The 23656-nt window shown below is 38.3% G+C and overlaps 1 protein-coding gene and 1 non-coding gene across 9 annotated transcripts in view; both read left to right on the top strand.

Moving 5' to 3' along the window:
- The window catches only part of CADPS2 (calcium dependent secretion activator 2), a 534192-nt gene that overhangs the window by 453043 nt on the left and 57493 nt on the right, over window positions 1–23656 (top strand). For all 8 annotated transcript variants that reach the window (XM_042923255.1, XM_042923240.1, XM_042923248.1 and 5 more), the window contains 5 exons: window positions 858–1014; window positions 15480–15621; window positions 20559–20714; window positions 22115–22262; window positions 22968–22982. In XM_042923255.1, the coding sequence (XP_042779189.1) occupies window positions 858–1014; window positions 15480–15621; window positions 20559–20714; window positions 22115–22262; window positions 22968–22982 (618 nt within the window). The remainder of the gene's footprint in view (window positions 1–857; window positions 1015–15479; window positions 15622–20558; window positions 20715–22114; window positions 22263–22967; window positions 22983–23656) is intronic.
- On the top strand, window positions 3893–4022 carry LOC122214700. Its single transcript, XR_006200075.1, has one exon.

Here is a 23656-nt window from a genome sequence, read left to right as displayed (position 1 = left end):
GTAGGGACCATGGGAGATTGGGCCTGCTGCTGGATTCCATGGGCAGGCAGTCTTGGTGCTGTGGTCCATGGTCAGACCACATGGTTTTCAAGAACTTTCTAGAAAGTAAATATTATTTTCACTCATATAAACAGCAGATTTTTTAAAGTGAATATTGCCATGACCTAAAAGGCACTAGAAAATGCCCAGCTGACTATAAAATAATAAATAGAACATATACAGACTTGTCTTTGTAGTGTTACTGTCTAATTAAGAGGCAGAAATTAAAATATTCACATATATAGTCATATGTACAATGCCAAGACCTGCAAAATTAAAATGCTGGGCATCAGAGAGACTATGGAAGACTAGTTAAGACAAAGACCATTGGAGCACCTAATTAATATCAGAGTTAAGAAATCCCTCTCTTTGAAAGTATATTTTAGCTTTACACCTTAGATTTATTTTTTAAAGTACTACAAATAAAAAAGTAGTATTTTTTAAGCGTGAGAAAAAATGTTATGCACAAATTTTAAATAAGCAAATTTGGCATTGAATGAAATAGGAAATCTAAAATAGAATTAAAATGCAAAATGACATTTATCACTTCACTTTAAAAATACATGTTTAATATATAACATTTGAAAATATAAAACAATGTATTTCATAATTTAAGTATAACTACTTATGAATGTTTTTGTGTATTTCTACTATCGCTTTTTTCTGTGAGTAGACTTATTTTTAAATGTGTTACATATCCTATTTTATAGCATTCTACTACACTTTCACTTTTAATGACATGTTTTCAGGTGGCAGGGTATTTGTGTGTGTTTCTAAGAAGTAATCTAATTTTACATTATTTATTTATCCTTTTATAGGCATTTGCCTGGTGGCCCGATTTATTGGCAGAGCATGCAGAGAAATTTTGGGCTTTATTCACAGTGGATATGGATACTGCACTGGAGGCCCAACCACAAGACTCCTGGGATAGTTTTCCTCTTTTCCAACTACTTAATAATTTCCTCAGAAATGACAGTAAGCACGTGCGTTTTCTTTCATATATGAAATGGGGAGGGGAAGGTCGATGAAGAGAATGTTGTGTGAGTGAATGTGTATTTATAGAGCTCTCACACTCACTGAACAAGACTGACATTGATAACATTAATGTTTTCTCAGTCTGCCTGACTTTTTCAAGCTGGGTTCTGGGGGAAAACAGTACTATGCCCAGATTTCTCCACTGGCCTCTGAAGTTCCTCTTATTTCTACCCTTCTGCTTTTATCAAGAACTGATAATATAGGCATCTTCACTGTACCTTGTGAATCAGAAAATCTTCAGAGGTTAGCATTTCTAAAGCACTTGAGAATACTTGCATCTCTGAAAGACAACTTAGAAATGTGCCATTATTCTAAGAATCATGCTATGTTAAGGCTTCTACTAATATGCATTCTGATAATTTTGTTTGCCTGAGAGGGATTCACTTCCATAATGATGGTGTAATATTGCTGTGTGGTATGGGTTGCTCTCTCAGTATTTAGAAATTTGGGAGGATGTAAAGGTCCTCTATTGAGACATTTCTTTCCAATGCAATAACAACTTTTACAACTTTTCTGGTACATGGTCTTCTAGAAGCCAGAACAAACCTAGTTTTACATCAGAACGTTATGGGGACATTTCTTAACACACAGATTCCTGGGCCTTTCTTATGATGATTCTTTTTAAAGTTCCCTTAAACCCAAGTTTGGTTACTACTGACGGCCTTTGCTTCAACACTTGGCAGTGATCACAGGTCACCAATTACCTGTTCTATCCTGTTCTTCCCATTATAGACCAAGTTGATCTCTGCTGCCTCCTCCCCTCTGCTTCTGACTTGTTCTACGTGATCGATGTAACAGCCTTGCACTATTGTGTGTTTTCTTCTCTGAGCCATTATTGCTAGGTCATTCAGTCCTTTCTCGCGTGATAGTGTTTCTGTGCCCATTACCACTCTTACCACCTTCCTCTGCATAGACCTCAGTCCATGTTTCAGTATTGCTCTGGAGTGTGGTGCTGTGAAGAGCACAGTGCTCACAATGTGGCCTGAGTAACCCAGACCCCCAGGAGAGGTGCTGTCCCTCTGCCCTGTCTTTGTGCAGCTCATGCTGCTCTAACTTGCCAAGGAACTCAGTCACCCTGTGATACATTGCAAACTTAATGTAAGTTAAAACTCCAGATCCTTTTACTGCCCTCGTTCCAGGACATCACTGTTATGTACTTAGGCTTAAACTTAAATCCATGTCTTTACATTTATCTTTGTTTTTAAAAAAATTACTCTTGGGGCACCCAGATGGCTTGGTCAGTTAAGCGTCCGGCTCTCGATTTCAGCTCAGGTCATGATCTCACAGTTCATGAGTTTGAGCCCTGGGTCGGGCTCTGCACTGACAGCATGGAACCTGCTTGGGATTCTCTATCCCTCCCTCTCTGCCCCTCCCCTGTTCCTCGTCCCCTCTTTCTCTCTCTCTCTCTCAAACATTCTTAATTTTTTGTAGCTAAAAAACTTACTCTTTCGGTTTTGTTCCTCACTCTGTTCTGTTACATCTTACCTTTCTTTGTTGTTCATCCTTTTCAGTCTCTGATAAAACTGTAACTGTTTTGCTGGAGGGGGAAATCCACATTAATATGAAATTGTGTGTAATATTAGACTCCCCATAGACATCAGATTTAGGATGACAGGTCAAGAACCTCTGTTACAGTAAGAGAGGTGTGATTTTTAGTAATTATTAACATGGACTGTGATGCCAGAGAGATTCACATCTGTCTCTGCCACTTACAACTTGACCTTTGACAGTAGCTTGACCCCTGTGAACTTTAGGTTCTTCATCTATAAAGGAAGGAAAATAATAGTACATACAGTGTCATTGATGGTGAGGATTGAACACCATAATAGTGCACATATAGTAGACACAAAATAAATATTATAGGTGTTAGTCTGTGAAAATTTCAGTCTCGACTCTTTCAACTAATTTCATTCTCCTATCCAATTTCATTTCCAAAATATCCTACTAGAAAGCCAAAGAACTAAGCTACATTTCCTAATTCATATCTAACCACAATGTCTACTCTCAGAAGTAGCTAAACCCACATTATCTGTATGTGAATCATTCATTCTGCAAATGATCCCAGCCAGCTTTTAAATTGTACTTTGGTTCCCTCCTCCCAGCTAGCAGACTTTGAATGACCTTCTTCTTTTCCCAGTCTCTTAGCATCATTTATTTTCTGCTAAGAACTTATAAGTCAGGTTTCATATTATCTTAAGACAATAAACCTGCTGTCAAAAATAAATATATGTATTATTCATTAAGTCCCTAACTGAACATAAATAGTTGTAGGCTTATTTTGAGCATTGCTTTCTCCATTTGTATGAAAAAGTCAAGAATTGACCATATTTAAATTTATTTGGGAGTTCATTCAAAAATGAGGCATTTATTAATGTTCATAGTCAAACAGTAAAGGTGATGAATCATTTAACTTATTCAACATATCAGTATTTATGCATGGAGAAAACAAGTATAGGTTTCTAAGAAATTTGGGGGGGGGGACCTATACTGCAAACTCCAATGAATTGGCCTCCTTTAATATTTATTTTTTTAAGCTTATGTATTTATTTTGAGAGAGAGAGAGAGTGGGGCGGGGGCGGGGGATTGGAGGCAGAGAGAGAAGGAGAGAGAGAATCCCAAACAGGCTCCAAGCTGTCACCACAGAGTCCATGGGGCTCAATCCCATGAACCATGAGATCATGACCTGAGCCGAAGTCAAGAGTGGGACCCTCAACTGACTGAGCCACCCAGACATCCCTAGTATTTATTTTTAATAAGAGTTCTTACATTGCAGGTGTGAATTTATGAGAGTTATATCAAAAAGAACACTAAAACGAAGGGCCTCTCTCCCATGGGGCTGTGTGGGTCCCTTTTCTCTTCAACCAGGGTTGGAGGCCAAGATCAGCTCTCAAGGATCATTGTCGGGGCTGTCATGACCTAATAACCTTATTTTCCTGCCTCAGACATCTGTAGTTGCTGGGAGCTCCCACTTGGTCTATATCAGGCCACAGACACACGAGGGTCTAAAGTGGCAGCACTGGGCAGGAGGCCTCTGGCTCTCCTTAGATACTGCCAGACTCTCACGAGCTGATTGATATTAGCCTGTGTTGTCCCAAAAGTAGCTTGGCCCCCTGCCTGATCCATAGGCAGCACCTAACAAACACACCTAGACAGGGTCTCGTACGGGATTGCGTGGTGCAGGGTGGTGACAAAGAGCCGTGAGTGGGTGCCGGAGAAGAAAGAGTACCTCGGGCATCAAGGCAAGGAGATCAGACCTGACATTCAGGAGGCCAGTTGCAAATACAAGTCCCGCTTCTAAGCCATTAGCTGCATCGAATTGGACAGCTTGGGCTCCACACAGTTGCCCGGGGGAGAGTTTTCTCTGTTGAAGTGCCTACTTCCATCAGCTGACAAAATAATGTTTTAGAAAAGTTTTCAAGTGCTAGCGGTTTTTCTTCACTAACAAAAGTTCTGAAAGCATCTTATTTTGTTCTAAAAGCAATAAACCACTTTCTGTAGAACTAGAGAAATAAAAAGGAACACTAAAGTGAGAATAGCAGAAAGTTAATTTTTAGCCAGACCTGCATATATTTAATTCAAAATAATTGAATTTTAAATTAAAAATTTCCCGTTTTAAATCATTTCTATAACATTGGCTACTATTAAATGCATAAAGTATAGTTTTATGTTGTGTTGTAAATTATTCAACTAAAACATAGAAGCATTTATTACTGATCTCTTTTGAGCACTATCAGTTTTGAGGTAAGTCTAGATCTTGGCTTTGATTTTGCAGTGATTAACAGATTTGAGAAAACATCAATTATTTCAGAGAAAAACAGCTCCTCCATGTAGTGAGGTAAATAGAAAAGTTCCCCAGTGCCATAATTTCCTTTTGGTATTGGGAGCACAGTAGAGTCTGGGGAATTGAAATACAATGCAGTCACTTTCCTCTCAAACTCAGAAGTTACTATCCAAAGCCAAGACCACTGAGTATCTTGATAGTTGGTAAAGTGTACTTTCTTTTTGCTATTAATTCACTCTTGATAGTAATGAAGAATATTGTTAATAATTATGTGTTTGTTTTATTAAATTCCTGAAATATTCAGATGGCGATTTAGTGAATTCAATTCAAATGTTAAAATATCAACCTACCGCTGCCCCTGTATTGGCCTTTTGGAAAGCTTTAGGAAAACATAAAACTTCAATCCTTTTAATCCCCCCTAGAAACAAAGAGCCTTATACATCAGTACTATGGCATAACAGTTTTTTCCACATCAACCCAATTAACATTAGAGTCCAAATTATAATTAATTACAACTTTAACCAGGAGTAAAGGAAACAGATCACTCTGAAATGTCCAGTCTTGGAACAGGAGAGAATTTGCTAAATAACGGTGCTTACTGTTAGCCCACATGTGGTACACAACTAATTATATACTATAGATTTTAAATGGTTGTGACTTATAATAATGTTGCATGCTTATGTTGGCATTCCCAAAATAAAAATTACTGACACACCTCAAAGTAATGGAGGTACGGGTTAAAAATTTTACTTCATTTATTTGTGCCTTGAAAACTTGGTAGCCGGGTTGTTTTGCGTTTTTTTAATGAATAATTCAATATGTCCCCACTGGTTGTTTGCCCTCTTTCTTAATGCTTGGATATTTTAAAAATAGGTGTTGGGGCGCCTGGGTGGCGCAGTCGGTTGAGCGTCCGACTTCAGCCAGGTCACGATCTCGCGGTCTGTGAGTTCGAGCCCCGCGTCAGGCTCTGGGCTGATGGCTCGGAGCCTGGAGCCTGTTTCCGATTCTGTGTCTCCCTCTCTCTCTGCCCCTCCCCCGTTCATGCTCTGTCTCTCTCTGTCCCAAAAATAAATAAAAAACGTTGAAAAAAAAAAAAATTTAAAAAAAAATAAAAATAGGTGTTTATCTTTTGGAAAGGGGACAGGATTTTAGACAAAGCTCTCCATTTTCCAGCCTAGGAAAGTAAATCCCTAAGAGGTGATGTGGCCAGGCAGGAGCTGGCCGATGGGAGTCACAGACAGAGGTGAGCAGGAGCCCGCCCCCTTGGTCTCCAGTTCCGTCTTGGCCTGTGCGAACAAAAGCAGATTCTGGGGCATTTACAAAATAATATAATTTTTTAAAGGAAGACAGGAGATTCCATGAAGTTTTGTTTTCACCTCAGAAAATTTTCATAAAGCCCTTGAGTTGTGGGGGCAGAGGAAGAGAGTTGGTTAAAGGGTACAGAGTCAGATAAATGGTGTATGTTGTCCTATCACGTATGATATGAAACGTCCACAATGAGAATGCCAGGGACTGAACTAATTAGTTGGGGGAAAGATTCAAGACAGCAGATTCAGTTTCTGTTGTAAGGAGGAGAAAAATTCTGTCGGGGTCATGCGTCTTTCTGTAGAGTTGGGCATGATTGGGGAAAGCCTTAGCCTTAAGAACCCTTGGAGATGAAATGTAGTTTTCCTCCAGGGAAGAGTATCAGCTGCACCATAATTTTAGCAACTGTCCCCAATCTCCCGCCCCTCACAGACTCACCCACTGATTCCCAGAGCAGGACTGATGATGAAAACAAACTCCGGCTCCTTTATTTCTGTCCAGAAAAGACTGAGCTCCCTCCTCGTCCATCCATCCTACCTCCATCCACCCTGATCCACTCCCCCTGCCCCAACTAAAGAGATAATTAGATGGGTAATTACTTTAAATGGTATCTAAGGAAACAATTTTGAGAAAGAGATGTATTAAAGTTGAGGGAAAATAAATGTTTTCATAATGAAGCAATTAGCATGATAGTTAAATGATACTGTGTGACTCTAACGCTAGTACAAATAGATTCTACCCTTGCGTGCTGTCTGCCACAATTGTCCTGTCGATAATAGATATGGCAAGTGACCGCTTCTGACAAATGAAAGCCATCTGCAAATGGCACAAATCATTTCTTTCAGCACTACTGAAAGGCAAACCCTTAGAGCTAGTCACCTCTTAATCTGTGGATATGTTAGCAAGTGGCAAATGACCATTCTTTTGGGAACTGATTCCCAAGTGAAAAATACCACGGTGCTGCTTCTTTAATTAACAGCCTTTTCACATTGCTAGCACATTAAAGCCATCCTGAAGAACACCCGTGCTTATATAATCAATGTCACAGCGTCTCTGCCTAAACGAATAATAAATGTTCGGGCTCTGCACTAAGTGAAAACCTATTCTCCAAGACTTTCACCTTCATAAAGATGGGCTCATAAAAATCGAAAAAGGAAAAATTGGAATGTGGTCTCATGAGGATAAAAAGGCTAGTGTTAATAATTAACAAGGAGAGTGAAGTGGAGTCAAATTAGCCATAATAGAGCCCAGAGTGACTGGCAAAGTCACCTCTCATTATCAAAAAACTCATTAAGAAATGAAGAAGTGGAAATCCCGCTGGGTTATTCTCACACTTAGGCTGTATCAGAGATTATTTTTCAGATTTCTTTCAAATGAAGAATGGTTAGGTCACCATATTGTATATTAGGTTAATCTTCAAGCTTTGAAATATGGAGGGCTGACACCTGCGTGTTATCCTGTCTCAAGCGCTTAAATGAGCCGTGCATCTGAAATTCACGAATTGGTGTTTATAGATACATCTGTACATACATCTACGAGGCACAATGCAGAAAGGATATGACTTCTAGATGACAACAGGGCTGTGTGCCAGCCTAGTTTTATAGATAGGCACTTTTACAAATGATGAGATGACCACAAAAATGCAAAAATGTATTTAACTCCAGTTTCCAGAGTTGACTGAATGCAAAATTACATGTCAGAATGTGTTCTGTCAGTGTGTAGAGTAAAATAAATGTAAAAACAAGCAGTCACTAGCCTTTTTTTTTGTAGTTGAGTTCCAGTGTTGCTCTAGATTCTTTACCACATGTAGACATCTAAAATTTTCAGTCTGATTTTTATATTTTCATAGAACTTAATGCCTGAAAAAAAAATAACCTGCTCTAAAATGCCTACGTGTCCCTCACAGTAGATTTGCAGAAAGCTCTGTAACCCCTACGGCCATGAGCATCAAGAAGCCTACACTTGAGGGTTGTTGATCACGTTACAGCCAAACTCAATTGTTTTCATCACCTAGGGCAGGCATTGAGGAACATAATCCCAGTCAGAAAGCTGTATGTAACTGGAATAAAATTACAGACTTCTCCATTTGGATTTTTTATTAATCTCGTAAAAGACAGCATGAGAAGAGCAGGACCATGAGACTTCGTTGTCTATGTTTACCCTAAGCCTTGGTTAATGTTTATATCGGGTTTTTTCCTGAATTAATTCTGCAACAAACATGTACTGAATGCCTAAAATTTACAAGTCCCAGTCACTTTGCAGAAACCTGGATGAAAAAACAGTCCTGGCCCTTGAAAAGCTTATCATCTAGTAGAGCATATGGACATATATGCCTTACTGACTATAATGCAATATAGATTGTAGAAATAGAACTCAATTATGTGTACTGTACTATGGCATCTTTAATTATAGTTTTAAACTTGGATTTGTTGGATTTGGGGTTGCTGTCCAAAATATAGGAAACATAACATCAGTGCTATTGCTCCGTAGGTAGGTTAGGCAGATACATAGGTAGGTAGGTAGATAGATAATTTTTAACAAGTGCACCAAGGGGAAAGGAAGAATTGGATGTGGTTTTAGGAGGTTGTTATGCTAGTAATTGTACAAATTAAATATTACCAAAGTATATAGATTTACTTATTAAGCTTTTAATTAAAAGGAAAATAACACCCAGTGAGTTTCCTATTCTACTTAAACTTCGAAGGGACACTCTCAGAGTTTCCTTTAGGCAGTGGATATTTATTGGTATTTATTCAGTAAACACACATTTATGTAGTGCCTATTTAATGTGCCAGATTCTTGGCTGGTGCTATTTCTAGATCTCGGGATTTTTTTTTTTGTTTGTTTTGCTGTGTGTATTTTCTTCCTTGTACATCATTCTGTTCTAGGCTGCAATCTTCCTGACTTTTCTCCTGAAGCCCTTGTTCAGATTTCAGTGATCCTCATTGTATACATTTGTCAACTAATTTTATGTCTTAGTCTCCTGGGTTTTCACTGTGCAGGATCCATAGTTTGTAGTCCCTTGAATAATTGTTGTTTTATGGCAAAGTCTTGTTTTTATTGTGGTCAGTGCTGTTTATTTTGCTGGTCATGAATTACTAGTTTCCTTCTCAAATGGCTATTTAGAATTTTAGGAGAAGTCATTCACCCTAGTAATCCATTAATGCTGACTAATTGGAAGGGGGTGGTACAGTATAAAATTGGATTAAATGGGCTCAGGAGTCACCAGCATATTTTTACCCTAAAAAGAATACAGGAACTCTTTTATCTGCTTATTCTTCACTTGTCCAGTGATTACTATCTCAGTAATTGTTATTAATTGGATCATAGTTTATATTCTTAGATGAAATCTTACTATTAAAAGCCTATGACAAGTACTTTTGTAAATGTAAGACTCTTTTTGGTATGTAAATAATCAACATTAATTTCTTAATTATTGGGATGCTCAAAATAATTGGGCACATCCGCATCCCTAGTTTACCTTTTATTTAAGCCGTTTGCTTCCTTTTTGCCATTTCTAATTGTACTGTTCAGCTAGATGTCATTGATGCTTCATTATTTTCTGACAAGGTGGTATTTGGAAACATGGAATCTTTGAGGGGAAAATGATTATTTAACAAAGTAGATGCTGGGTCCTCCACTTACATTCTCGTAACCACTATTTTAGACTCCTTCCAAGCAGTCCTTTCTGCTTCCACACCTCGGATATACTGTCAGAAGCATTCTTGGAGGAGGCCACATTGAGGAGTTGCCTCTTGGAATAAGCTGTTAGAAGGGGTGCCCTGCAGAGGCTTGATCTGGACAGGTGGCAACCCCAAATCGCAGCCTACCCTTACTAAACCATATGGAGAAGATAGAAGCACTCATGCTGATGCCTGGGGCTCCATAGTAAGAGGGCGTTTGATGGTGTCTGATAGGAGTGGAATGCAAACTGGCATATGGGCAACTGAGAAAAAGAGCATGCATTTACATACACAAGTACAGTGTCCTGTGTGTTTCTCTAGTCTTGCCTTTTGACCCGAAGCTTTCGCTTTTCTTTCTTGCTCCTTCTGCATTTTTTCTGTATTTCTTTTCTTCTCTCTCTTCCTCCTTCTCTCCATCCCTCCCTTCTCCACCACGCGCCGCCCCTCCCCCCACCTTTCCTGAGTCTAATTACCAAAGAAATAATACTGCCAATTGCCAGTTTTCTAAAACTTTGGAAAATGGGTCTATAATTTGATTTTTAAAAAATAAAAAGGAACACCCTGAGGCAACATGAGCAGACTTTTGGCCAGAAGTAAGCATTTGTGACAGGTCTTAGGAAATAGAGAAAACCTCCCTTTTCTCCTAATCTGCAGGATGTGTTAGTTTGCTATCAAGAGTCATGACTGAACACAAAAAATACTCCTCTTACCACATTCATTAAGATAAGAGACATAAAATAGCCACATTCATATCCAGTAGAATTTTTAGTAGTCTGGTCTTAGACATCTGGACTACCCTATTTTAAATAAGATATTCAAGGACACGTGAGTAGCTCAGGTTTAGCTTCTGATTTCAGCTCAGGTCATGATCTCACGGTTTGTGAGTTTGAGCCCCACATCGGGCTCTGTTCTGGCAGCACAGAGCCAGCTTTGGAGCCTCTCTTTCCCTCTCTCTCTCTTTGCACCTCCCCTGTGCTTTCACACTCTCTCAAAAATAAATAAACATTAAAAAAATAGGATATTCATACCAATAGTATTTAATACCATATATTCTATATAAAATTTGAAGAGATATATAGGCTTCAGTAAGTTCTTAGACAGTTCCCTGAATAATAATGTAGTCATCTTAATGTTGTATCCAAGTAATTATTCACTCAACGAACATTTGAACAGTTGCTTGGAGTCATGCACTTTGCTGGATACTAAGAATACAGACATGGTCCCTGCCTCAAGGACCTTGCACCCTTGTGGGGAGATTAGAAATGGCAGTAGGTACAGAAGTATGATATGGACCACTGTGGAGGTCTGTACAAAGTAGTGAGTAAACGGGGGGAACCAGTAACTGGGCAAGGGGACAGCAGAGCAAAGCATTTCCAGAAAGGTTTGGAGGAGTTAATTATAGACTTGAACTGACTGTGCAAATCATTATGGCTGGACCACAGCAAATAAGAGGGTCAGGCAACAGAGATGAGCCAGAGAAGTCGTTTTAAGGTATGGCACGGATGGCCTTCATGTCATGCAAAGACTTTTAGAGTTTGTTGTTGATGATCCACTAAAGGTTTACAGTCTTTAGGAAGGACATTACTAGTTTTATATATTTGCAAGCCCCTCTGCTTGAGATTTGATTGACAAAGAGAAAATATGGATCCTGAAGGCCGGGAAAGAGATTATTGCAGTAGGCAAGGCAGGAGATAAGAAGGCTGGAGGAAGTAGGGCAACAGCAGTGACGATAAAGAGAGGGAGGGATGTGTTGAGATGGATATTAAGGATGCAAAGTATGTAGGTCTTGATTACTCTTTGTATGTAAAAAGTAAAAGCCAAGCAGGTAGTACAGTCACCAGCTTCAGATACAGTGATCTGGTGGACAGTCTCTGCTTTCACTCCCATGGTGGGAATACGAGAGAAACAGGCTTATTTAACAAGTTGGTGAATTCAGGGCTTAGCAAGTGTATTAAAAAAGAGAGCTCTTGCTAGAAATACATTTGAGTCAACTGGTACTTAATCTTAGAATCATTATAATATTTAATAACAACATTGAGTATTGATTCTCCTATGTGCTTCATTTTAACAAACTAAGCATGACTTAATAACCAACATACCTAATCTCCAAATGTATAATAAAGTAGCGTTTGGATTGATGAGGTAGAGTTACTCTCATTTGTAGATGTAATGATTTCATAGGTGCGTGTGTGTTTTGGTCTTGGACGAGTTAAAAATAACAATAGTGCTTAACAGCACCTGAGATGTAGAGCCTGTGGCTCTTTGCATTTTTTTTTTTTACATTTTTATTTATTTTTGAGAGACAAGAGTGCAAGCAGAGGAGGGGGCAGAGAGAGAGAGAGAGAGGGAGACACAGAATCTGAAGCAGGCTCCAGGCTCTGAGCGGTCACCACAGGGCTGGAACCCATCAACTGTGAGATCAAGACCTGAGCCGAAGTCAGATGCTTAACCGACTGAGCCACCCAGGTGTCCCTGCATTTTTTTATTAGTAGCCCCCATAAATTAAAGGTCAGGCTATAGTCTAGCTACATAGCAATGTGAAATTGTCCAGCTTTCGATGCGTATTATAAGCACATTGAATATTTTCAGTGTTCATTCATTTTTCACTTCATTGAGTGTAATAGTTTTGCTCAATCTCTTGACTTATTCATAGTGTAACTGAGTTTTTCCAAATTCTAATTCTAAAAACATAATTCATCTAAGATGTGGAGTAATGTGTTTGTCATTTGCAAGATTTTTCTACCTAAAATAACCTCTACTTTTCTAGGTCTTAAAAGATGCTGATAGGCTGCTGGTAGGTTGGATGAATGTAGGAATGGATGCATACACAGATAATAGTTTATGGTTATGTAAATTGAGAGGTGGCAGTATTATACTCTATGGAGGTTAAGGGCTCTTGTTCTATTGTTTAATGACTAGATGACTTTGCCACATGCCCCCTAAATCCTCTGTGCCTCAGTTTCCTTATTGATAAGACTAAAAAAAAATAATAGTGCTTCTATCATCGAGTTTTTTTAATGATTAAATGAGAGAATGCGTATAAAAGACTTAGCACTGTGCTTGACACTCCAAAAATTCTGGCAAGGACGAGGAAGAAGGAGGAGAGTTGTTAAGTGGAGATCCAATAAATTCAGATAGGGGTGTATTTTTTAATTTGCTTACCACAGTGACTTAGGTGGCCTGAGTCAGAATATTTCATCCTTAATGTTCAACATCCTTATTTAGGTGACATTTGGCAAAAGGAACTGAATTACATGATCTATAGTACCTTGAGTTCTTTGATTGAATCTCTAGGAATAAATAAAGCTCTTTTCAGCGTGCTAATGAAAACATCATTAAGATAACATTAGTCTCCTAAATAAGACATTTATCTTTAAATATGATTATCATTCCCACTTTAATAGGAAATCTTTTCGCATATAGATAACCCAGAAAAAAAAACCTACTTAACCACAAAAAATACTAAACCAAATTAACTAGAAATAGGAAAAAAAAAAACAGGGTTGTATTTTCCTCTGCATTTAGAATTTTTTCCAACCCCACTTTCACATGTCTGTAGTTTTCCAGCCTCTGACAAATTTCAGAATCCGTTAAAGCAGTATTCATGCCACTATGGTAAGCATCACATACTTTGCCCAAGTTTTAAAGCACTATTTAGCTTTTGGGGTATTTTTGCCCTGAGGAAGATTTATGTGGGAAATTGGCATATTTAGTGGAGTATTTTCTATGACATTACTATTAAAGTTACTAATTATTAGATTTTGTACACAGGCACACACAGCTATTCAGATCCACAGAAGTGAATGGGAGTCCTGAAGAACTTTCCCCCATCTTTCACCTCTGCTGCTCTAATCCCAGTCCCCATTCATCATCACTATCACCCTTTACCTGGTCTATTGCAGTGAAGCACTGAGCACTGGGTACCTTCTTTGCTCCCCACCCGCTCCTTGGTCATCCACTCCATCTTCCACACAGCTGCCGGACACATTCTGTTGTGTCACTCCTCTGCTTAATAATAATAAAAATAATGATGCTTCCCTGTGGACCCATGTCCTACCACCTAGACATCACCTTGCACTATTCTTTCCCTGTCTCTCACCCTACTCCTGCCACACTAGCTTTCTCGTCCTTCTAGAAGTGCATCTGCTTATACCCTGCCTAGAACTTTCATACCAGCTCTTCTCTCTACCTGGAGATCTTCCCTCCAAATCTTCTGTGAATGCCACCCTGTCATTTAGGCTCAATTAAAAGACTATCTCTTCAGAAATACCTTTGCCAACCATGATGTATATTTTGAAATGAATATGTTTTCACTTTGAGAGTCAAAAAAACATCACAGCTGGGTTTAAGATATGTTCACTTGAGAAACAAACATGTACCATCATCTAAAAAATTTCAAATTATTTATTGAATATTATGTAACATTACTTAGTATTTTCCTATAGATTCTCTTTTCTTTCATGGTGCAACTTAGACACATACTGGCTGTCTTAGTCCATTCAGGCTGTTACAACAGAGTACCAGAGATTGGGTGGCTTATAAACAACAGAAATATATTTCTCACAGTTTTGGGGGCTGGGAAGTCCAAGATCAGAGTGCCCACAGATTCAGTGTCCAGTGAGAACTTGCTTCCTAGATGGCCATCTTTGAGCTGTGTCCTCAATGGCAAAAGGGTCGAAGGATTTCTCTGGGATCTCTTTTATGAGGGTACTAACCCTGTTCATGAGGACTCTGCCCTCATGACCGAATCATCCCTTCAAGGCTCTACCTCCTAATACGATTACATTGGAAGTTAGGATTTCAACCTATGAATTCGTCAGGGGAGTGGATGGGTGGGACACAAAGAGTGTATAGATAGCACTGAACGTCTTCTAATGAAATTATGTCCTGTGCATAGAAAGCATCCACCTTCTGGTATAGGGAGGTGCACCTTACCTACTACCTACTTACTAAACAGTCCTGTCCCAGTAGCACAAATTCTAAGACCTCTACAACTGCTGTAAGTAGGGTGTTCCACAGCAGAATTCATTAAAGACAAATGGACACCTGGAAAATGCAGGGGATATGCTGTTTTCAAAGACTCATGTGGAAAATTGGGTAACAAGAAAATCCACAAATAACTGAAAAGTTCACGAATCAGATTAGACATTCCCAAGGCCACAGTCACCCTCTTGGTGAATTAAATAAGTGTATCTCTTACAAGTAATCAAGCTTAGCTCTTAGAATTAAATGGGTTTAGCTCTTTGTGATACACAGTATAGCACAGGGATTGTAACGCTCTTTATCACTATATTTACATGTGTCAAGACCTTCAGTGTATCCAACAGCTCCCTTGAATCTCTAGCAAGTAGTCCTATGCCCCATGTGTTAAACCTCTTAGAAAGTAAAAACATACCACCTGCCAGGAACATTTTATAGAGATCTAATCTATTTGCAGTTTTGACAGCCATGCTTAGGAGGTTGATTATACTTCTTGATTAGCTTTCATGATATATTCAATATGAGGAGCAAGACCCATTATCATCTATGTCAGTTCTTCTGTGTCAGACTCTTTCAGGAAACGTTTTTTTCACCCCTGTTTCCCAAATGCCTGATGTGATCCCTCTGACAAACATATTTCTGCTTGACTGTTTCAGCACTTTTACGTAATGGAAAATTTCACAAACACTTGCAAGAGATCTTTGTGCCCTTGGTTGTTCGCTACGTGGATCTCATGGAGTCCTCCATTGCCCAGTCAATTCACAGAGGCTTCGAGCAAGAGACGTGGCAGCCTGTCAAGTGGGTATCTTGCCTGGTGTCCATGGAACATCTGTCTCTTCAATCCTGACCTTATGACTTTACACGTGGCCGTCTGTAGTTCTTGCTTATGGTGGTCCCTTCCCACGTTGTTTGTTTCTTTACAGGAATATCGCCAACAGTCTTCCCAATGTAGCTCTTCCAAAAGTTCCAAGTCTGCCTCTTAATCTTCCACAGATTCCTAGCTTTTCTACTCCTTCGTGGATGGCTTCTTTATATGAGTCCACGTGTGTATTCCTCACTTATTTCCTGGTGGTGTGTGAGCTAGTGCATGGCCTGGGCTGTGTTCTGTGCACATGTGTTTAGATTGCATGGCATTTATCATCGTTGGTTGAGGGACACTATGTTTTGGTTTTGTTTGAGTTTTTAAGCTATTAAGCTAAGCTTAGCATAGCGATGATAAATGATGCAGTTTTGTTTTTTTTTTTAACACTCACTGGATTGGTGTAGCCTGTATGTAATCTGTTGGTCCGAGGTCATTTTGCGACCCAGGTTGTAGACTCCAGCCTAAATCATAGAGTCCAGGCAATCAATATGGTACCAGTATGTCTAGGAACCTTAGTTGGCTCCAGCTGTGTTACTTCCCACATAGGTTCTCTTGCACATGTAGAAAACCATTGTAAGAACAGTTTCAAGAATATAATCCTTTTTTCTTAGTCTCACTTTTAAAGAAATAATATTGTAGGTTGCAGAGAAGTGATTGTCCTTTATTTCCTAACACGAGCAAATTCTTCTTTTGTCCGTTCACATATCAGTTGATGTGACCCGTGATTTTTAAGTAATCTGTGTATCTTGAAAAACTGTATTTATTAACTCCACCTTGTGATAAGCCTACCTATTGCAGATTTGGTAACTAAGGGTCATTAAAACGAAAAGGACACAGGCTTTGAAATTGAGCAGCACTGAATTTAGACCCTTGCTTGTTATTCATTAAGTTCTCTCCTACCCTCAGTTTCCTCAACTCTGAAATGGTTATGATACATAATTTAAAGACATTTTTGTGAGAAGAAAAGGGGGGAGAAAACTATGAAAAGTTCCCGGCACACCCTAGGCTGTCAATCATAACAACTACTCCTATTCTACATTATGATTTTATTGTCATTATTACTGTCATCGGTCATCATTATTCATGATTGTATAGTTTTCAAAAATATGAGCCTCATAGGCAACAGATGAACTCAATAATAGTCCATGTTTTGCCCAACATCTCCCATGAAGTCAGCTAGAAAGAATAATACTAGAGGAAGAAAAATAGCTACCATTCATTGAGCATTTATTATGTCCCAGTTACAATGCCAAATCCTTTATCTCACTTAAGCCTTATAACAACCCTGTGAGGTAAATGTCATGGTCCCCGTTTTACAGTTAAGGAAACCAAGTCCTAAAGAAGGTAAGAAACAGAACCTGCCCGGGGTCTCACAGTGAGTGACAGAGGTGAGCTTCGAATTGAGGTCTGCCTGACAACCAAGCTCTCACTCCTCTCATTTATGTATCAGGCTTCCAGAGAATATACTAGCTAAGAACTTGTCCAGCATCCTGTGTGCCAGTCCTCCCACCACTGTTAAACCTGCTCCCGGTCAAGGCTGCATACGTTCAAGAAAAGAAAGACCAAGAAAGAAAAGAATAACTTGCAAGACAGCTTAGCAATACTTCTCTAAGTTAAACATCGTCACTGTGCCCGTGCTAATTATTAGGATATTGGGTTACATGTGAATCTTTATCAGGCAAATGCTTTGGGCACTTACGGTGTCTAGAGTGGTGTGTGTGTGTGCTTGGCAATTATCTAGGAAGTATAATGAATCTAAGTTGATGTGTTTTTGTGCTTCTTAATACTGTTTCATAATTTCACTCCTCTTCTTCCTCATCCCTCATCTGTTTCCCCCCCTTGATTTTCACCAAGAACACCATTGTGGGCATTACCTTGAGAAATTTAGATTTTTTTGTCATTATTATTTTATTAGCTTTGAGGTATGTCTGAAACCTGAATCTCATTATTGGAAGCCCCTTTTTAAAATGACCCTCAAGACACGAGTCAGGACAGACTGTGGCTTTGTAAATAAAGTGCTCATATTTTCATCATTCTGGATAAATAAAAAAATATGGTATACAAGTTAGTCACTATTATCTTTTCCTGCTAGGATTATCAACATTAGGCTCTTCAGCAGGGTGCTCCGAATTACTTGTTAATGTTATGATGTAATCACAACTAGTTGGTTTTTTTTTTTTTTTATTTGCAGGGGGAGGGGAGGAGGGAGTTGTTAAAGATTTTATTTTTATTTTTTTAAGTAATCTCTATTCCCAATGTCAGACTTGAACCCATGACCCCAAGATTAAGAGTTGCATGCTCCACTGACTGAGCCAGGCCAGGTGCCAGTTTTTTTTAACTTTTGTTATAAAGCATTAAATACCGCCCAAATCATTCCATTTCATATATATAAGGAATTAAAAGTACAACACAACTATGGCTTTAAAGGTACATCCTTATCTATTAATGTGTGTATCACCTTACAAGGTTCTCCTCCCCATCTTCCTTCTGGGTTTTTTTCAGCTCTAAAAGTAGATGCAGTAAGATAAGTTCCCTACTGGTGGTTTTAGGAAATTATCTCAGAATCCATTATTCACATTTGAATTCTTTGATCTGTTAATAATACTTTCAGAATAGGTCACTGATTAGAAATAATTTTAAAATGAAAAAGTTCTGAGTAAATTGCAAGGTATATATTCCAGCTCAAGAGAAAACTTATTTACATTTTTTTATCTAAGTATAACAAACACTTGTTACCGTAATTACATTCCCAATTAAGCACACTTATTATTCTAGAGTCTTACCATAGCATCAAAGAACAGTACATATATCCATACTCTCTGTAAAGATTTGTTATATGTTATGAGAAAGTCCATTTTCAATAGAATTCCACCTTCACTATTTCAGACTTTGTCTTGATGGTGGTTTTTGTTGTTTTGTTATGCTGTGAAGAATACATTCATGTTGCAAATAGCTACTTATATTTCTCCAAAGTAAATAATGATAAGTAGTAGGTTTGCTTCTTTAACCAATTGTATTCAATTACTTTTAAAATCTAGGTCCTCTAATTTACCGCATTGTATACTATGGATATATAGGAGGATTTTGCCTGGTCATTTTTTCCTCTTATTTTTATTCTATATATGGCAAAAGGGAGAAATAAGTATGGTGTTTTTTCTCGCATTTTTCACATCAACATCAACATGGTTTGTCTGGTTCTTTTGATTGATGGTAGTTTGGGGGCACTGATATTTAAGGTGTGAAGAGATATTGAGTAAAGAGGTGGCATCAGGGCTTTGCTGCGATTCTCCCTTTGAGAATTAACTCTGGGCACATGTTGGCTAGGCAGGGAGACCATGAGGAATTACAGGCAGACTGGGAGAAGAAACACAAAGTAGGCTGATAATGCAGGAAAGCTGCTGAGGTGCAGGTGGTGGAGGCAAATGAGCATTTAATCAGCCAGAGAAGGAGGTGATTTTTTTAAGCCAACTAATTAAGATATATTTATCCAAACAAAATGGGTATTTAAAAGAATTTTATTTTTATAGGGGCACCTGCATGGCTCCGTCCATTAAGTGTCCAACTTTGGCTCAGGTCGTGATCTCACAGTTCACGAGTCTAAGCCCCACATCAGGTTCTGGGCTGACCGCTCAGAGCCTGGAGCCTGGTTCGGATTCTGTGTCCCTCTCTCTCTCTGCCCTTCCCCCTCTCACACTCTGTCTCTCTCTCAAAAATAAATAAACGTTTAAAAATATATAAAAGAATTTTACTTTTATAAAAGTTTTCTGCTGTGCTTTTGTGAAAAATTATTTTATTTCTCTGATTTTCTTTTGCACACCCAAAACAGAACTTTTAGGTTAGTATATGTGAAACATTTATGGGAAAGCTGAGGAGAAATGAATCACACAGGGGCTTTTCTCTCCTTTAATTCTTAAGTTTCAGTGTGTTTTAACATAGGACCATTTTACTCTCAAAGCATCTGTTTCCTTATTAGGCTATATACTTGCATAATGGAAAGGAGTACTATTACCCTTTGCCCAAATGTTATATGTACTTTGATACGAATTACTTTCCTACACGGGGTGAAGCTTCAGTCCTCTAAGTAACTTTGCCACAGCAGTGACCACAGAGCAGATCTATGCTCCACAGTTAGATGGATGGAATGATCTGAAATACGTGAATTGTTCCCCACTACAGAACACCCTGAATGTCATTTCTCTGTTAGACTGTATAGATACCTCGTACTGTTAGGTTGAATTATGAGCTAGAAAAGTCAAAAGGCATTTCAAAATGGGCATAATATTTGCCTCCCTTCCCAGCCTGTTATTCCACCGGCAGTACCTGTTTCACCTTTACCCATAATTGAGAAATTTAAGGATCTTGTACACTACATATGTGTCTGTAGACACACAGAAGCCATTATGATGGCAAAGACACATACATAGGCATGAGCAGAAGAGTAAAGATTCCAGTTGCTGTCATATGGGTTCTCTTATGTAAAACATACTTTTCGGAATTTCTAGGAGGAAGCATTTATGAATTTTATCTTTATCTTAAAGATTGGTAAAAAGCATTTGAAATGTTCTTCCCTGTTCAATCTGATTTCTTTTCCTTAGTGAAGTACCCTTATCCATTCTACCCCTTTCTATGAAACTTTACTACTAGATTCATTTCTATTTTGTTTTGGGTGTTTTGCCTTACCTTATTAAGAAGAAGTGAAAAGGAAGAGATTTAGAAGGTTGAATAAAGAAAATACCAATGATTAAGGAATTTACCTGCTATTTTTTTTTTAACTAATGGCTATTGATACAGAAAGGAAATCACAATGTATTGTTGATCCTCATAGCTAACCATGGCCATTAATGATGCTCTTCGTGTTTCCTTTTTCTTCTAGCAATGGCTCAGCAACATCAGAAGACCTTTTTTGGAAACTTGATGCACTGCAAATGTTTGTCTTTGATCTCCACTGGCCAGAACAAGAATTTGCCCACCACTTAGAGCAAAGACTTAAACTAATGGCCAGTGATATGATAGAGGCCTGTGTCAAAAGGTAGACCTGTGTTTTCAAGTCGCTGCTTAGTATGCCAGCAGCCAAAGTGGCACTTTTCACCAAGCACCTGTTATATAATTGTCACAAGGGAAGGTTTCGTTATGTACTGCTATTACAAAATTTAATGGACATGAGGTTCTCAGACCTAAATTCTGGGGACTCCTGTAACTGACAGGCTTGACCTGAGACATTTTTTTAGGCCTCCTAACCATTGCCCTCATCAGTGGCATCCGTACTATATTAATCATTTCTGTTGTGCTTATTGTTGTCTCTCTGGGAATACTGTGCTTTAAATTCCCAAGGCAGTACTTCTGGAGACATACGGAAAAGGTCTGTTAACTACTTTATGCATGATGCACTGTGTCTGTACGCCGTGAAATGGCCTGGCAAACTCCAATTATGCTCAGTGCCATTGATTCTTCTGTCTTCTCGTGTCTCTGTCAGTATCAAATGAGTTCCAAGTATCCATTTACATTCTCCAGAATTTAACCAGAAATAAACTATGAGGCTTTGGATTCTTCCAAATGTGCTTCCTTTTTTTCTTTTTTTCTTTTTTTTTTCTTTTTTTTTTTTTTTTTTTTTTTACATTTCCTACAAAATCAGCATCATACCTCTCATTAGCCAAGCCTTGTCTTTCCCATTGCCCTTATTCATGACACATATAAGGGCAATGTGGGCAGCATATTGGAAGAAACACTGGTTGGAGCGATTGAATAATCCTGAATTCTTCCAAGGAAGATCAATCCTGCCTTTAGAATAAGGTTTAATGGCTTCCTAAGGCAAGGCCATGAATTAGATTATTTAATGTTTAAAAAATCATGTTTGTCATATGTGATTCTGATGTCTCAAAGTTATGGAGGTTCTCTGGGTACTTTAGCAAAAATAAAATTCCAAATTGCCTGTTCCACAGTTTCTTTCAAGCAGCTATCTACAATTATGTGTATTTGAAAGAAAACCTAAGTGATGACATTCATTATGATGTTTTAGAGTTTTCCAGACTTGTACATTTCTTTATTTGGTAAACTCTGATGCAGAGGATTTGTTCTGCTTTAATGCAGAGAAGTAAGTGGTTTTTATACTTGGAAATTAATCCAGGCAGTTAAGTAAAACTAAGACGTCTTTCCATTAAGAGTTATACGCTAGATGTAACAAATAGCTTCATTTGGGTAGAGATACTGTCTGCATGACTGCAAAAGCTCTGTGTAATATAAAATATCTCTGTGATCTCTCCTGTGAGACACCTGAGAAAGAAGAGCTTCCCATCCCCTAGCTCCCAAGCAATGCAACACTCTGTATTTGCATGTTTTAAATTAGCATCTTGTAGTGTTGATTTCACTTTTACTGAACAGGTGACACATAGTTCAGGATTACTTACTATGAATTCATGTTTTAATAACTAGAACAAGAACTGCATTTGAACTCAAGCTGCAAAAGGCAAGCAAAACAACTGACTTGCGCATTCCAGCTTCTGTGTGTACAATGTTCAATGTACTAGTCGATGCCAGAAAGCAAAGCGCCAAACTTTGTGCCCTGGATGGAGGACAAGAGGTAAGCGAACTGAGTGTCCCATATGGATATGCAGCATGGGATACTGGATGCTGTTTCCAGAAGCCTCTGGTTTGATTAGACTAAAAGACCAAGGTCTCCAACAGAAGTGTTTGATCTTTTCTTTACTATAATAATGGAAGGCCCTTTATCCTTTGTTCATGTCAGTTTCTTCTTTTTTATATGAAGACTGCCTAAGATTTTACAAGTGGCCATTGAATTTCAGATACACCTTTTAACAGCTTAGGTGTTGTGTTTTTACATAAACCTTACTTTTCACAAGCAAATAAGAAAGCTAGAGAGCTACCTGCTTTGTTTATACAAATCTAGAGTATCCTGAGTTTGCATTCAAAAGACAAGGCACAGAAATAGCATATGAAATATTTTATTTATACAAAAGTTTCCATTTTTTTAAAGATCTGGTAGAAACGTACTTTAAAAATTAGGCTTTTTTTTCGTTTTAATAAATATCCCATTGTTTCACTTCAATTCATGTTTTGTTTGGTTCTATGTTCAGAAACAGTTTATTTACCTTTGTGTTGAGAGTGGCGATTGGATGAAAATGGATCTATTTTTCTTAGATTATCTGTTTAAGTTGACATTTTGTTGCCTCTTTTCTCATTGTAATTACTTTTCATCATTTTTTTACTCTTCCCCTATGTTCGCCTTCATCATCTTTTTTTTTTTTTTCTCCATGGCATGATCCAGTTTGGTAGTCAATGGGTAAGTCTGATTTTTTGTTGTTGTTAAAGCACACTTTCATTTGAATTATTGTTTTTGTAAATGTACATTTTTCAGTTTTCATCTTTTCAAGTTAAAATAATGTAATTAATTCCATTTTCTTGTTTATGGTTTTTATATACATGTATAACACTAATGACTCACCATAACTTAGCAATACCCAGAAACACGTTAAAGTACACATACTTATACCTTAAATAATGTCAAGGGGAATGTTTCCTCCCTGTTAGGCTGCAGAAACACAAACTGCTTTTAGATTTTTAAGGATAAAATTATTTAAAATGAAATGAATTCACCCTCCTTTAAACAAAATTCTAAACAGATTCAGAAGCAGAGTGATTATAACTATTTTCAAGGTGCATATATCTGTAGTATGTACTTCCACTAATCCTAGAAAAATGTGGAGTTTGGGGCTTTGGATGACATAAAGTACATGTCAGGATACCTCTAAACTCGAAGACCAGGAGGCCATTCCTAAGGTCACTTCGTGCAGAAGAAGCCAATTGTGGATTTCAATAAGGTACATGCCCACCAGTGATACAGTCTTTCCTCCCACTCATAGCCTGGGAAGTAACCATCATCAGAGGCAGGTAAGAGGCAGACCTGGGTCAGGAGCCTTTCAGCTCCTCCCCACTACACAAGGTTGTCTTGAGTTA

Source organism: Panthera leo, chromosome A2, assembly GCF_018350215.1.
Source record: "Panthera leo isolate Ple1 chromosome A2, P.leo_Ple1_pat1.1, whole genome shotgun sequence".
Lineage (NCBI taxonomy): Eukaryota > Metazoa > Chordata > Mammalia > Carnivora > Felidae > Panthera > Panthera leo.
This window is presented reverse-complemented; position numbering and strand designations above follow the sequence as displayed.